Source organism: Schistocerca gregaria, chromosome 6, assembly GCF_023897955.1.
Source record: "Schistocerca gregaria isolate iqSchGreg1 chromosome 6, iqSchGreg1.2, whole genome shotgun sequence".
NCBI lineage: Eukaryota > Metazoa > Arthropoda > Insecta > Orthoptera > Acrididae > Schistocerca > Schistocerca gregaria.
The window spans coordinates 390,356,452-390,370,708 of record NC_064925.1 but is presented as its reverse complement, the minus strand read 5'-3'; the positions used below and the strand labels follow the sequence as shown (position 1 = coordinate 390,370,708).

The window sequence follows — 14,257 nt, the reverse complement described above, 5'->3', positions numbered from 1 at the left end:
TTGTTATTCATTCATTCATTTATTTATAGCATTACAAAGCGACTCACCGGTTTGGTAACTATGCTTGGTCGTTTGATACTAGAAAGTAGTAACAAACTGCAGAGACAGACTCTTCGTCTTTTTCTACAGACTCTCTCGGTGTTGTTCTTTCTTGTCTTTTAAGTAATTACATCATTAATGAAAACATGTGATACATAAAGTACATTTTGGGAAAGAAAAAATTTTCCTATATTCTTAAGAAGAAAAAATAGAAGCAAGGAAAGATTTAAATAATAAAAGAGGTCCCTTTGCATGACTACTTCAAGTGGAAAGACATCGGTAAACATTGCGAGTCTGCTCTCCTAAATTAGCGTTGTTTATTCTATTGTTATTACTACTGTATGTTTATACATCGTGAGATTACGTAGTTTGTGTATGAGGTTTAACATTACTATTTCTTCCTACAATTACTTCCTCCATTTTCCCGCGCCGTGAACGGGAGAGGAGCGACGGAACGGTGACCTCGAGACTCGTCTCACAGAAAGGCACTTCTGATCGGTGTTGTGAGTTCGTGTTCGTTTGATTAAGTCTTATGATTCTGTATTTGTATGTTTATGTACAATATTATAAAATTCACTTGATTTACAGTTTGCACCTTCTACAGTTTACGTATTATTCAATCACATGTGTGAAAATAATGATCCCAAAAACTAAAGAATTACTTGTTTTACTTTATACAGGCAGGAAAATTCGTTGTTTTATTTCTTATTACAAATATATTTCAAAATTCCATGTAAATATTACTTGTAGTATTGTTGCAGTCATGTGATCTGCTACTATCTGGTGACACTTGTCTGTTCATGTCGTCATCTGTTTCCTTATCAGTGTTTGAATCTCTGTTGTCCCATGTATCATGTTGTGGTGTAGGGTTTGTGTCTGGTCGTAATCTTGTATGTGGTCGTTGCTGCTTATAAGTCTTGTGCAGCGCTCATGATATTTCATCAGTGATCCAGTTAGGCAAGCTCCACTTATCTGAATCTCTTGAAGCTTGCCCCACGTCTTTTATTTCTGCCATTGGTCTTGTGTAAGTGGGGGATCCACTTTCCACACATTCATATGTATCAATTGGCTAAGGCCAAAGCGGTACAGGTGTGTAGGGTAAGGGCCATGGCCCGTCTGGAAATGTATCATACCGCGATGTGGGTCAACATGTCTGAGCCTCAAACGTTCCCGGATGGTCAGGAAGAAGGAGAAGATCCGACGATCCTTATCAGGTGTTTCCCTTTCTTTTTGCTGTGTCTCAGTCTTCAAAAGATTTAATTGGCGTTTTTCAATAATATGTTCCTCGGTTATCTATGTAGCTTGTCTAGTCTTTCCCGTTTGAGTCATTAAGCTGTTGCTAACGGTTATGTCAATGGGGTGTGTTGAAAGTACAACGGATAGCGCTTCTACGGAAGTGGTGCCAAATGCCCCTGATATTCTGAGCAATACACCTCTTTGTCCACCCCTCACAGCGGTTTTGCGGGTCGTTACGACCAGACACAAACCCTACACCACAACATGATACATGGGACAACAGAGATTCAAACACTGATAAGGAAACAGATGACGACATGAACAGACAAGTGTCACCAGATAGTAGCAGATCACATGACTGCAACAATACTACAAGTAATATTTACATGGAATTTTGAAATATATTTGTAATAAGAAATAAAACAACGAATTTTCCTGCCTGTATAAAGTAAAACAAGTAATTCTTTAGTTTTTGGGATCATTATTTTCACACATGTGATTGAATAATACGTAAACTGTAGAAGGTGCAAACTGTAAATCTAGTGAATTTTATAATATTGTACATAAACATACAAATACAGAATCATAAGACTTAATCAAACGAACACGAACTCACAACACCGATCAGAAGTGCCTTTCTGTGAGACGAGGCTCGAGGTCACCGTTCCGTCGCTTCTCTCCCGTTTACGGCGCGGGAAAATGGAGGAAGTAATTGTAGGAAGAAATAGTAATGCTGCGAAGCACATAACAGATTCAAAGAATACTGTATGATACATTCGTAGTATCTGCAATGGTAGTTTGTAGTGAGTTGAGTTTAAGTCTTATGCGCTCGTTGAATGTTAATTATTCGTCGTGGTATATGCCTAGGTGTCTATCCATTTTTTTCTGTATGCTAGTGTTGTTCAGTCTAATGGTGTGTTTTTCTGCAGTGCCTCATTGATGAGTGAATATACTATCTTGTTTTCAGAAAACATGACAGTGTTATGGCTACATCAGTCGTCCCTTAGTTTTGCAAGGAGTTGTGCAGCCTTTCTTTCGATTTGCGCTCTCGAGTTTGCAGTTATTACTAATAGCAATTCGTCAGCATAGGCTACTATACCCTTAACCATATCACCTTCGTCCAGATTATTTAGGAGTGATCCATGGCAAGACCTCAGAAAATTGGCCCCCATATTGAACCTTTTCTTGATAATCTTTTATTTTCTTGCTTGCCATTGAACCACACTATCCTTGCACCAGTCGAGTAAGACATTGGATTGGACTGTTAGTACCTGCATCTCTCGTAGCCTTGCGGACAAGGCAGGCCATCAGATGTTGTCGAAAGCGCCGGCTGTATCTATTGCTATTGTTACGCCGTATTTTTGTTGTGTGTCCTCTATTATTTCCAGCAAACGGTTAACGGCATCGTCTATTGAACTTTTGGGTCTAAAGCCATACTGTTGTTGACTAAGGCTGCAGAGCGTCCTGTATGAGTGTAGATGATGGCAGAGGAGCTTCTCCTGTACCTTAGTCAGTGTTCACGTGGTAGATGGGCTTGTAAGTCTTCAGATATGTTGAGTCCCGATCTTCTGATTTTCCACATAGCTGGGACCATGTCTTGCAGCAGTGCTTCACCTAGTAACTCTGTTAGAAAAGGTGTGATCCGTGCAACTGTACTTTTTAGTGTTTCTGAGTTCATATCATTTATACCGACAGTCGTCTTATTCTTGAATTGCTTAATTGCTAACGCTACCTCTTCTCGGGCAAATGGGACAGTAACGGGCCCATTTGTGTCGGTGTCATCCATTTGTCTTTGTAAGTCTGTGTGATGCTGCTGGTCTTTTTGTCATCAGCGAGAAGCTTGTTCAGCAGGCAGTCTACTTAACATCTCCAGCCCCCCATAATAGTGCCGTCTGAGCGTCTAAGAGTAACCAGTATTGTCGGCGTCTGAATTTTATCTGTTTGAAATTTGAATGTTTCTCCCCATACATCGTTTTGTAGCTAAGTTTTCACAAAAATTTTCCAGTGAACCTGTCGGGTCCTGCGTGGTTTAATGGTAGAAATGATACATGACGGAAATGAGTACAACATTTCCATAAAAAAAAACATGAAGGCTTTTTGGAAGAATCTACCTGGAAGTACAGTCAAAGTTGTATTGACCGAAACAACTGTAAGAAACTGCGATAGTTCCGGCCTATTAGGCGACGTGGAAGGAAGATTGGTTCCAAAATACGGTCGCCAATTATCCCTGTCCACACATTCCGGCTGCACCGATGCTGATGATTCGCTATCATCACACCGTGAGGATTCTGCATACCGTCCCACAGATGACTGTTATGAAAGTTGAAGATACCGCTCCGCGTAAAGATGGCCTGAAGAAGCCAGTGACAAAACTGCTCCTGATGTGGAAAGTCTGTCACCAGTAAGCTCTGCACGCACTACAGGTGATAAGGGTAGTAACAATTGTCATGAAGAATGTTTCACACGGTCGTCTGGCTTACAATGCAGTGACGAGCAAAGTGCCTAGCACTGACATGGCGGTCGCCTTCCATGGTGTTAATCATATTTTCCTCCAAGTCTGGTGTCCGAACATTTCCGGTACGTCCTTCACGATTTCCTGCATCCTGAAACGACAAACGACCCTGTCTCAAACAAAAGACGACTCACTGCTGCAAACATTGAATGCTGTGGTTGTTGTCGGCGGGAATAGGTCTCCTGACACAACCTTGCCGTTCGCCACCCGTTGCCATTTGCCTTTCCGTAAGTAAACACCATGTCGGCAAACACTCGATTCGAAAACGGAACCATTGTGACAACGCTGTATCACATCCACTACAAGGTGAGTCAGCAAGAGAACTGAATCTGTCGCAACATTACCAATGGCTATGGCAGCAGACTGCGCTAGGGCATGACGTATGAGGAACAGTACCATACTCTAGGAGATAACCATGCATACTACAACTGTGGCTGCATGGCACAGCGCGTATTAGACCGCAGTCGCTGTAGCAAAGTATGATTGAATAACTGGTCTCTGGCACGGAAACCATGCATTACCGGACATAATTCCATTAGACCTTTTTTGTTGCGTACATCTCATCAATCAATCCCCAGAGTTTGTACACGGTGGAAAAACTCGTCCTGCAGGAACTATCAATAGCGGCTTATGAGTAGCCATTTCGTGTGTCCACAAATTTTTACATTCAGATAACCTTAAAAGGATGAAATAGTATGTACTACATAACAGTTATGATTTGACAATTTTATACAACTGCAGCCACTGCCAATGGAAATGCTGTGTGGCTAGGGCCTCCCGTAGGGTAGACCGGTCGCCTTTCGAGTTGACTCCACTTCGGCGACTTGAGCGTAGATGGGGATGAAATGATGATGATTAGGACAACACAACACCCAGTCCCTGAGCGGAGAAAAATCTCCGACCCAGCCGGGAATCGAACCCGGGCCGTTAGGCATGACATTCCACTGCGCTGACCACTCAGCTACCAGGGGCGGACGGCCACTACCAGTCTTATTAATAATAATTTGCATCTCTGACAAAAGAAAGGATTGATTCCGTGGAATTTTCTTATTTTGTACATAATTAAGTGGAGTTTAGGGGGAAGAGCAACGTTATGTGTAAGCTTTCGTCGCTCTCCGTTTCGTCAGCCAAATATTAATACTGTGCCACTTAATTATTGCCACTTACAAAGTCTCATTTCCTGAAGCAAGAAAACGGCATAATTTCCACTTACGAAATTGACTGGCCTTCCATGTAGTCCACCGAAAAGTTAATGTTAATACACGTTACACCACACCGAAGATACTCGTTCAAAAGAGAAAACTATATTGCAACATGACTGACACTGCCTATTTATAAAGAAAAGCTGTATGTCTATTTTTCAATCGTGTTGTTGTCTCGATCATGCTACGATTGAAGCCTGTAGTGTCATTCATAACCTTTCCTTAATTTGCAAGCACTGACAATGCCGAAACCCTGTTCTCCGTTATCGCGTTTCGAAGAAAAGTTTTTATCCTTTTCATTGTTGAGAAACAGCAGGACTACTTAATATACTATAACACATTCAGAAATCCACAATACAGATTGATTTTCTATCGCTATAATATACACTGACGTCTGATCTAATTTTACTACATATATAGTGAGTGAATTTGCACATTTGAGAAATGAGCTATCATCTAGCGGGATTTATGTCAAGCGAACGGGGATAAACGTCTGCCGCTGTGTGCTACCAGCTAGAGGTATTGACGTAAATTTGTATTTCAGTGGCAATGGTTGACTGTGCACGCCGAGAACCGTACACATTGTTTATCAAATCCATATGTGTTTGATCCTTAAAGCAACTACGTCATCACAGTTATGCATGAGTAAAAGCCCCTTAAAACGTGCACAACCAAAGATGTGCTCGCCAAGTTTCACAAAGTGTAGAGGAGTAGCAATGTAGCATTGCACGGTAGACTTAAGTGGCGTATATTTCAGATTAGCGTATCTATGTTACGTTTAACAGCATTCAAAGAAAAAATAATAATAATAATAAATCCGCAAGGTGTCAAAAATTAGTGTGTTGACGTGGTCTTATGCTCTTACACAGCAGCTGCCACTGGAAACAGTCATCTTTAAATGGGGTACACGTTTGATGCAAGAAATATGATACTAAATAAAGGCTGTTGTAGTACAATGTAGAGTGTAGAAGATGAATTATAATTTTGTTTGTGTCACATATTGCACAATGCATTTAGATACAAGCAAAATTAATGTTTCTAATTAATTAACCATTCGCTCACACAGACAACACAACAAAAGTTTGTCAGGCAGTTACAGTGTTAGAACTTTGAGGTTGCCGAGGGTGGCATCCTTAGTGACAGCACTCTGAAACAAAGAACCGTCGACATGAAGATTAGTGCTAACTTATTGTACCCACACTGTAACTATACTATAGGGGCTCATAACACATTAATTTATGTAGATTAGCAATTAATTTATGTAGATTAGCAATTAATTTATGTAGATTAGCAATTAATTTATGTAGATTAGCAGTTAAGTTATGTAGATTAGTAATTAATAATAAGATCGCTACGAATATGCGGCGCGAGGTGCCACGTCATAATGTCAGTATTGGCTCTTGAGCATAAAAGTTTGACGATCACTGAGCAAGGACGGTGACTTCGCTGCAAACCCTAGTGTTCAACTTTGGTACCTTCTCCGGTTTCGGCTCTTGAGGAAGACATTGAGACGCCTCGCTGAAAGCGTCCCCAGCATAGCTCAGGCCGTCATATACATTGTGTTTCATATGTCATGTTACACATTTCTAGAGGTTGTAGAGGGGACTTAGTAGACCAAGTTTTACACAGGAACCCATGTCCGAAAACGTCATCCAATGACGCTACAGAGCATCAGAGTTATAGGCGCCGGTTCCCGTATGTATACAGGGGGAGTCATCAAACAATACCACTGGAAACACCTCCCAAACCACAATAAACACAGAATAACCAATTTCACAGATCAAAAATGACGAGAGGTGCTGGTGGAATTGATTACTACAAACCATTGAGAAACGCACGGAAGTATGATTTTCAACACATACATGGAAACCTGTTATTATTTTTAGCACAACTTAAAATAGAAAAAAATATTTAATCAATGCCGTTTCTTACATTGCAAAATGTTAATTATATCCAGAGTAATTTATAACATAAAGTTGACGCTTGAGTAACGCCTCAGCAGTTCAATTGTGTATATCGGAGAGAACCGAATTAATAAGGGATACAAAAAGAAAAGTGATGTTACGTAGATACAGAAGAGACATGAACAGCACGCTACGTCCACATCCTAACAGTGTTATTAGTCTTTTTCTCTGGCGAATGCTGTACGGCACTGATTTGTTAGAAGAAAATGTACATTAACATGGGAATGTAGTTAAACTTACAAATTTGTTTTTTGTTTTCAGTTACAGAATGTAAAAGAATGTGTCCTGACATTTCAGGCCAAAAAATTTTCAAAGTGGTGTCCCTTATGTGCTGCACACATTTTCAACCTATCGCGTAATGAATGTCTTGTACGATGCAGTACAATGTAATATGGTGTAATGTTGACACAGGCTGCCTCAATACGATGTTTCGTATCCTCTGGGGTTGTAGGCACATTACAGTACACGTTCTCTTTTAACGTAACCCAGTCAAAGAAGTCTAAAGGTCTAAGATTAGGAGAACAGGTTAGCCAATTTATGCGTCCGCTACATCCTATGAAACGCCCGCCGAACATCCTGTCAAGGGTCAGCCTAGTGTTCATTGCAGAATGTGCAGGAGCCCCATATATTGATACCACATACATCTACGCGTTTCCAGCGGGATATTTTCCAGCAATGTTGGCAGATCATTTTGAAGAAACTCGATGTATTTTGCAGCTGTATGGGTGCCTTCAATGAAGTGAGGACCAATGCGATGGTCGCCAATTACTCCGCACCATACATTTACATTCCACGATCGCTGTCGTTCTACCTGTCGAAGCCAGCGAGGATTGTCCACGGACCAGTAATGGATGTTTCGTAAATTCACTGCACCGTGATTTGTCAAACCTGATTCATCGGTAAGCACATGGAACTACAACGCGTTAGCTGTTAATACCCGTTGGCAGAAATTCATTCGATTATTAAAGTGGTCTCCATGTAATTGTTGATACAGCGGCACATTATACTGATGACATTTGTGACGATGAAGTACGCGCATTACACTACTTTAACTCATTGCACTGCCTCTAGCGATGTCACGTGAACTCATGTGTGGCTTCACGGCAAAGGCAGCTAACACAGCAACTGCACCTGCTTCCCCTGTGGTGAGTTTGTTACGGACCTGTTTACGTGTTACGACCATACCTGTTGCATACAATTATTTGCAGATGTTTTCAAATATGCGGCGCATTGGACTAACTCTGTCCGTGTGCCTTTCTGCACATAACCTGCAGGCTGCAGCTCATTTTGTCTACACTCGGCATAAACGAGTATCGTCTCTGCCTTTTCAGGGATAGAATAAACCATTGTCAAAGTTCTTACAACACTGTACACACTGTTGTACTTGCGACCTTCTCACGTTCCTACTGTGCGTGCTGCTGTTCTTGGTTGTGTACAGTACACTATCACAGAAGTCCGGTAACACAGTGTACTACAGTACAAGGACTAATTCAGGAAGCGCTACATGGAGACACAGAGACAGCCAAACTCGTAAACATCGTGGTCTTCGTAAACATACTCCTACAGATCTTGTTTGTTACAACAAGTGACTGAACGACTGAGATTTCAAGCGTCAACTTTACCTTACAAATTACTCCGGATGTGCTTAACATTTTACGATGTAACAAACGGCATTGATTAAGTATGTGTTTCTATTTTCAGTTGTGCTAATAATAATAACAGGTTTCCATTTTAAAATAAACGTAAGTATTGAAAATCATACTTGTGTACATTTCCCAATGGTTTGTATTAACCAATTCCACCAGCCCCTCTCCTCACTTTCGGTCTGTGGAATTGGTTATTCAGTGTTTGCTATGGTTTGGGAGGTGTTTCCAATGGTAATGTTAGGTGATTCACCCTGTAGGTTTATAGAGAGTGATTCAGTAATGATGTTACAAATTTTCAAGGGTGATGGAGACAGATAAATGTACGAGGACTGCCAGAAAGTAAGTTACGATCGGTCGCGAAATGGAAACGACTATGAAAATCCGGTAAAGCTTTGCAAAGATGTGTTGGGCAGTGTCTCTAGTATGACTCTAGGTAGAATTATGTCACTCTTTACACTCCTGAGCTCTTAGTGAGCGCGTAAAGATGTTATAGAAAATAGTGTCTCCCGCCAAGTACGGGGGCCTGGTGAGAATTTTCCCCTGAAGCTATGCAACCAACATTACATAAATGTCGTGCGGTTTCTTCTTCAAGTCAATTCTCAGCCTCATTCTGCAGGGGCAATGAAGATGTTACTGCATCGTTTTAATTGGAAATGTTTGGTTACCCACAATACAGCCCGTAATTGTCTCCCACTGAGTTTTATCTCTGCTCAAACGAACCGCTGGCTACGAAGACAACATTTTGGCATAGACAACGAGCTTTACGCCAGCGTAGAGAATTGGCGGAAAGCACTGGCGGCTGCCTTGTATGATGAGGGTATTGGAAAGTTGGTACAACGCTATGACGAATGTCTGAGTCAGAACGGCGACTACGTAGAGAAGTAGCTGAAAGGTGTAGCTAACTGTTACAAATGAAACATTTCTGATTTTCAATGTGATTTTCATTTCGCGATCAATCGTAACTTACTTTCTGGACAGCCCTCGTATCATTTTGAGGTAGGAGTCTCTGTGCCGGAAACAAATGAGTCCAAAGTTATAAGCGAAAACCGGTACTGATGCCTCTGACAGTGGCATGTGCCGTTACTGTTTTTGCTAAGATTGTAGGTAGGCAACTTTCAGAGGTGGTACTATGGACCAAGAAAATAAAAAATGTCCATTAAACATGGGCTCTAAAATGCATACGTTAAGAGCTATGAACAATTCTTCAAAAAAATGGTTCAAATGGCTATGGGAATTAACATCTGAGGTCATCAGTTCCCTAGGCTTAGAACTACTTAAAGCTAAGTAACGTAAGGACATCACACACATCCATGCCCGAAACAGGATTCGAACCTGCGACCGTAGCAGCCGCGCGCTTCCGGACTGAAGCGCCTAGAACCGCTCGACCACAGCGGCCGGCCAACACTTCTTCAGTAGAGATGTGTTTCACAGTAATGAAGATGAACAAGTGCTCATAGCTCCTCAGGTATTCATTTGAGAGCCCATGTTTACTGGACATTTTTTTCTTGTCTTGCACCATACTACCATCTACCCTAAGTACATAGCAAACAACAGTCCCGGTACACGTATTCCACTGTCAGAGGTACTAGAATGACTTTCGTTTGTACCTTTTGACTCGTTCGTTTCCGAACCAGCGACCCTGACCTCAAATTGATACATTTATCCGTTCCATCGTCCTTGAAAATTTGTAACGTTGTCACGGAATCACTCAATGTAGACAAACATTTACAATTGCCGGCGTCCTTCACTTTGACGCTCTGTAGCGTCGTCGGATGACGTTTCCGGACATGGGTTCTGTGGTGTCACCGCCAGACACCACACTTGCTAGGTGGTAGCCTTTAAATCGGCCGCGGTCCGGTAGTATACATCGGACCCGCGTGTCGCCACTATCAGTGATTGCAGACCGAACGCCGCCACACGACAGATCTAGAGAGACTTCCTAGCACTCGCCCCAATTGTACAGCCGACTTTGCTAGTGATGGTTCACTGACTTCTACGCTTTCATTTGCCGAGACGATAGTTAGCATAGCCTTCAGATACGTTATTTGCTACGACCTAGCAAGGCGCCAGGATCCGCACTATTGATATTGTGAATCATGTACCATAAAGAGCGACATTCTCCATTAATGGATTAAAGTTAAGTATTCCATCAGCTACGTCCATTTTTCTCACTTCTAATTCCCTTGTCATGTTCCAGACCTCACGCCAGCCTGCGTGAGCTAAAACGCGTGCACATCGGCCTCCTTTAACCATACGGTTGGCTCTCCTGGCAACCACAACAGGTTCTCTATGTAAAACTTGATTTACTATGTCCCTTCTACAGCCTGTAGAGGTGTGTACGATGAATTATAAAACACACTGTAGGCGAAGGGTGGACGCACCTCATATTAATGCCCACCAAGAAGTGACCAGACACTTTTGACCAGATATTGTACGAACAGTGGGAATTTGACCGAGAGGTACAAGACGAGCATATGTGGTTGTGTGTCCGCAGGCAGGAGGGCTTCTTCGTGGTGCAGACGGCGTCGTCCCCGCCGTTCGCGCTGGGCCGTTGGCGCTCTAGCGACCCGTACCGCCAGCACACGGAGCCTCTGCCCGTGGCGCTGCCTGCGGGACCTGCCGGCGACTGCGAAGACGAAGACGCTGGCCGCCTCCTCCGCATGCTGCTCGGCGACCACGAGCCCGAGCTCTTGTTGCTGCCCTGACCGTCCACCCTGCTCTTCTCTACTGCCTGTCTAGTCCCACAGCTGTTTCAGGCCGCGTCTGCATGTCTCCCCTACACCCAAGCCGTCATTAGCGTGCGCTGGCGGTGCACATTCAACATCCATAAAAGTCTTGCCCTGTTTATGTTTGACTACGCTTGAAAAGCCAAAGAGAGGAATGCGTCTCCACGATTTAATGCGACAACGTTCTCCTTGAAAGGCGTGCTTAACTTCAATTGTAATGGTTTAAGCAAACGATCGCTATCACATGATATTTGGCGGAGGATACTTAGTAAATTATGTAGCAGTGGCACCAGTTGCTCTAACAACATATAAATACACAAACTGTGACCATTACTGTACCCAAGAAAGTAACAAGCTTTGAATATCGAGGGGTACTGCATTGCAGCGTGCGATAAGTTAGAAATTTGAGTTGATCAGGGATCGTGTCCTGATGACCGAAGCGGTTAAGGCAACCGCTCGTGAGAAGCAGTAAATCCTAGTTTGAGTACCGATACGACACAAATTTTTAACTTTCGCCATTGCATTACCACAATTCCCTTGCGACTGGAAGTCCTGAATTCTCACCCATGCCTTCCCACCTTTTTCCCATTCTCTGTCCCATATTAATTTGAATATCAAATTACCTAGTATAACATCACCTGCAGTTTTAGTAGTAGATTACAGGAGTCGGAAAACTTCTCCATCCATCTTGTCTTTACAAGTAAACTTTTTCACACCCTTACAGCTGAGCTACACAACTCATTCCAGGACGCAGCACTATCTCTGAACTGTTCTTAGGCGAAAGCGAAACTAGAGCTTACCGAAAATGTAGTTAATCCAGGCATATGTAGCAGAAAGCTGCGAAACAGGATGACAGAAGAAATCAGAACTGTAGTAGGAGGAAAAGCAATGCGTTTTCAGTGCAAATTCGTCGGTCAATAGTAGCTGGGGGCAGAGATGATCGAGTGGATACCTCGATAAATTGCAACAACAGCTCTTATCAGAAGCAAAAATGAGGAGCAAAGGGCAGCCGATACTACACAGCAAACACATTGTGGAGAACTAGCCTGTCGTATCTTGACACTTAATAGGATCACAAATCCAGTCATGTGCTACCACTGCCTATATAAATCCATAAATGATCCATTAAAATGTCTGTCATGGGCCGCCACGGGAGCGCAAGGCACCGAGACATCAAATACCTCCGATTGTCAGATAATGGCTATGATTTTTACATTCTCAGACCCATTATTGTACTTGAAGACTGAACAAGTGTAGAATACTATTGTATTATTCTCTTTTACCATGGTATCCTACCGGATGTTAATGTTCACTATGCCACCTAGAGCGATACAGTTTGCCATACTAAGTGATGTTACCATTTACAATCTCATGCTAGTAGCCACTATCATTTACTTCGTTGTGCAGTTACCATTCGCTGTAACATGACGTTACCACTTACCTTGTCATTTTACCTTAAGTTACCAGTCACTATGGCTTGATACCCAATGTCACCATCTACCATAGGATGTTACCCGGCGTTACCATTTACCAAGCTATACTTCCTGACCTTAGCATGTATCAGCAATACAAGAGTCAAGAAATATCATGAATAATGAAGCACGTTGGTATTGTGATACATCCGTTTCGTGTGTTGTACATAAATAGAATGTCTACAGAGAATACTATACGCTCACAAATCATGTTCACATACCAAATATTCCTCAATGGCAAAATGAAGTATAAATGCATTGTGAATATAAGAAAGTAATTACGTTTTTTAAGTACTACCGTGATTGTATGTCAACATTTGTTGTTTAAAGAAGTCACATAAATTTAGGTTAAAGAGCAAATAAAAATTTAAATTACTTCTGTTTATTTTTTTTTCTCGTATCGCATAAACTGTCATTCTGAGACTGCTGTTCTTTGGAAACTTTTTATTAATTGTTAAAAATCATTTTCACTAACTTTAATTTTCATTTCTACGTAAATGTTGTTCTTTACATAGCCCTTTTAACTCAAGTTGTTAGAATGAAACCAGTATCTATCCTAGTTCACGACTACGTTAATTTATTTATAGGTTGTATGTATTTCTAGTTATTCCAATCTCATCTCCAGGTGTGTCTTTTGCAACAGCTAATTTTAACACGTTTTTATTGGGTCATATTCTTGTCTGACTGTTCGTTACAAATTTAGCAATTGATTTTAAATGAACTTGCCAATGAACTACTGACTTGAAACTTTAAGTATATGTGAGAACTGGATGACAATGCAATATTAACTCGCTTTCGTGTCTGTGGTGAGGAGTTTAGTACTTTGTTTAGCATGTTTTTATCAGGTCGCTTTCTTGTCGGTTCGTGTGTTCGGTACAAATTTTGCAGTCGATTTTAAACTAATTTTCCTATGAGCTATTGATTTAAAACTTTCAATACAGCTTAGGACTGGCCGACAATGTAGCAGAAACTCGCTTTCTGGTATGTGGCGAAGGGTACTTCGTGTACCACTACCATTTCCCCCTTTTCGTATTGCAGTCGCGAATATTTCGTGGTAAGAACGATTGTTGTTAAACCGGTGTGTGAGTCCGATCTTCTCTAATTTTTACCTCCACGGTCGTTTCATGAGTTATATGTAAGATGAATCAATATATTGTTGGTTTACTTAGGCGAAGAGAAACTGCAATAAAATTGACATTTACCATTTGTCTCTGTTGCACCCTCTTCAAAATGTTTGAAATCAAATGAAAAACTCCAAACTCGCAAGGCTAAAAAGCAGAAAATAATTATTCACATTTTTTTAATGTAACACATTTTCAAAATGGACTCGGAAGTATAAAATAATGTCTCGTAACCTGATACAGTTAGTCCGGAAAATTTGTGCACGTGAATTTTTAAAAGCTATTGAGAGTATTTGTAGATTTTAAAACGAGAAACGTGGGACGCACGCGACAGATAAT

The 14,257-nt window shown here is 41.6% G+C and overlaps 1 protein-coding gene across 3 annotated transcripts in view; it reads left to right on the top strand.

Moving 5' to 3' along the window:
- The window catches only part of LOC126278148 (phospholipase A1 member A-like), a 150,108-nt gene extending 136,928 nt beyond the window's left edge, over positions 1 to 13,180 (top strand). For all 3 annotated transcript variants that reach the window (XM_049978042.1, XM_049978040.1, XM_049978039.1), the window contains exon 8: positions 11,094 to 13,180. In XM_049978042.1, the coding sequence (XP_049833999.1) occupies positions 11,094 to 11,304 (211 nt within the window). In that variant the 3' untranslated portion in view covers positions 11,305 to 13,180. The remainder of the gene's footprint in view (positions 1 to 11,093) is intronic.
- Positions 13,181 to 14,257: the final 1,077 nt, after the last annotated feature.